The following is a 2,229-nucleotide window of genomic DNA, read 5'->3' as shown; positions in this document are numbered from 1 at the left end:
AAAAAAAAAAAGAAAAAAAAAGAAAAACACGTGTGGCGCAAAATTCATTGGAGGTCATGTGTAAAACCGGGAAGATACATTTATTTCCCTTCCAAAATAGAAACCAGCTGCCCCTTCACCCCAAAGCAGAATCCAGCCGCCACTCATTCCCATCTCGATTCACCGGCGCATTGCACCGTCTCCGGCGAAGAAGCCGCCGTACAAGAGGTTGTTTGGAGGATTGATACCCATTTCGATTTTCTCGGTGGTTTGAAGAAATGGAGTCGACTTGGCTATGGAAATGAAGATTGTACCTTTACACATTCACTTTCAAATCTTTGCTCGTCATTTCCAGCTTCCTCCCCTCGTCAAGCCGGCGGCGGGTATTGACTTCTTATTGTTTGAACTCATATATTCTACCTCATTATCAGTAAAAGAAAATACGAATTAAATTAACATCTAATGCGTTGGGAAATGTATGATGCATCTTGATTAAGAAGGCTCTTGGTGCGAATATGATGCATTTTGTTGTGATTTTATTTCAATCACTGTACTTATTGGAAATTCGTATCTATTGTCTAAACCTTTCTCTCTCTGATTTTCTGCTAAATTGACTTTATTTAGCTCTCTATCATGCTTCATTAGTCTTCATAAAAATTGAAAAAGTGTAGATTTGTATGTATTTAAGGGGAAAAAGGGGGAGATAAATTGAGCTCTTTATGTGTTTATGCACGGGTATTGCATTTTTCTTTATATTTCATTCTCTACAACAACGTGATTGTATGTCTTGTTATGCCATACTTCTATCAACAGTTACCCCCTCAAGATGGACGAACTTATGATTCTCCCAGGGAAGATACGTGTGCAAATGCCGACACCATTACAATATTTTTCTTGTTATGCCATACTACTATCAATAGTTTCTCAATTATGTATCCAATATTTAAACTTTTGGTATTGTACGTGAATCAATGTCCCTTTTCTAGTTTTCAAGAAATAATCAACGTAGGAGGACCATTTCTTTGACTTGATTATTTTGCAGGCAGTTGGTAAGTTATACAAGAAGTGAAGATGCCAATTCAAAGAAAATGAAGCTTGCTACTGAATGCTATTTTATCAAGATGTCAAGCTATATGTAATTTGCTATTGTGTACCAAATAGGAAGTTGGTAATTTGCTAGTGTGTTGTAAAGTCCCACCAGTTTAGGCGGCCGAATTCTCATCAATTCAATGTGGTTTAAAATATTCTTGGTATTTTGCTACAGAAAATGACTTCATTTTGGCTATAGGTTTTGGTACTTTTCGTTTGTGTTATTTGTTTTCTCGCTGCGTTTCGCTGCGTTAATTATGTCATTGTTAATTTAGATGATAACTTTATGTCAATTTAGATGATAAAAAGCAACAGATTTTCCTTTGAAGTCTCCCCATAGCTGCCTTTTCTTGGGATAATGTGAACGAAATTTCTGCTGCTTTTGCTGGGGATTTTGCGCACAATTTGTTAGTCAACAGCAAAATGTAAAGGCGGGGGAGGGGGAGAACACACTGCAACCATGTTCACCAACTATGATCCTTACTCATCCATTTTTGTCTTGCAAACCACATTGGAATGCAAATTAGACTTACATAAAACTAAGGCATCATACTACTGCTTCAACCGAAGACATGACTCAAATCACCCCTTTAAACCGAGTTCTTCCTTTCCCATCACATTTCTCAATTCCTTTTTCCTTGTTAAAAGTCATGTGTAATGAAATGTCGGCGCTGCGTTTCTCGCTAATTCTGGCTGGCCCATCAAATAATATTGGCAACTCTTCGTCTTTCTTGTCGGGTGCCTCATTGACAACATCGTTAATGGAACTCGATCCCCCGCCTAAAGCTTCATCTTTCACCCAATCAATCTATAAAACGAGTGACCAATCTACATAGTTTTCCTTCGTGGGTTCACTTTATGGTCAAGCATGGTATCTATTCTTCGATCCAGACAGAGAAAAAGTGAGAAATTCATTCGTGTCCAAAGGACTCAAAAACAATATAAACCTTCAACAGTGCACGAATTCGAAGAAAACCTCGTAATCCACATCATAATCTATGTCAAAAACCATTATCCAACCTGCTAACCCATTTTTCAATCTCAGAATCCATGGAAGACAACTATTTAACAAACATTTACATTACCGCTGGCGAATCGTGGCTGCCAAGGGTGTAAATGTGACGGATGAGATGTTCTTTCGTCGACGCCAGCTGGTGGTGA

General features: G+C 38.2%; 1 protein-coding gene across 1 annotated transcript in view; it reads left to right on the top strand.

Annotated features, from left to right (window-relative positions):
- LOC111400565 overlaps nt 1-1,292 on the top strand; it is a 2,452-nt gene extending 1,160 nt beyond the window's left edge. Inside the window, exons 2-3 of the mRNA XM_023027972.1 lie at nt 13-362; nt 1,022-1,292. Coding sequence (XP_022883740.1) covers nt 13-362; nt 1,022-1,118 — 447 coding nt within the window. The 3' untranslated portion in view covers nt 1,119-1,292. The remainder of the gene's footprint in view (nt 1-12; nt 363-1,021) is intronic.
- Nucleotides 1,293-2,229: the final 937 nt, after the last annotated feature.

Source organism: Olea europaea, chromosome 10 (genome assembly GCF_002742605.1).
Source record: "Olea europaea var. sylvestris chromosome 10, O_europaea_v1, whole genome shotgun sequence".
NCBI classification, from domain to species: domain Eukaryota; kingdom Viridiplantae; phylum Streptophyta; class Magnoliopsida; order Lamiales; family Oleaceae; genus Olea; species Olea europaea.
Note: the sequence above shows the minus strand (reverse complement) of the source record. Positions and strands in the feature narration are given on the sequence as shown.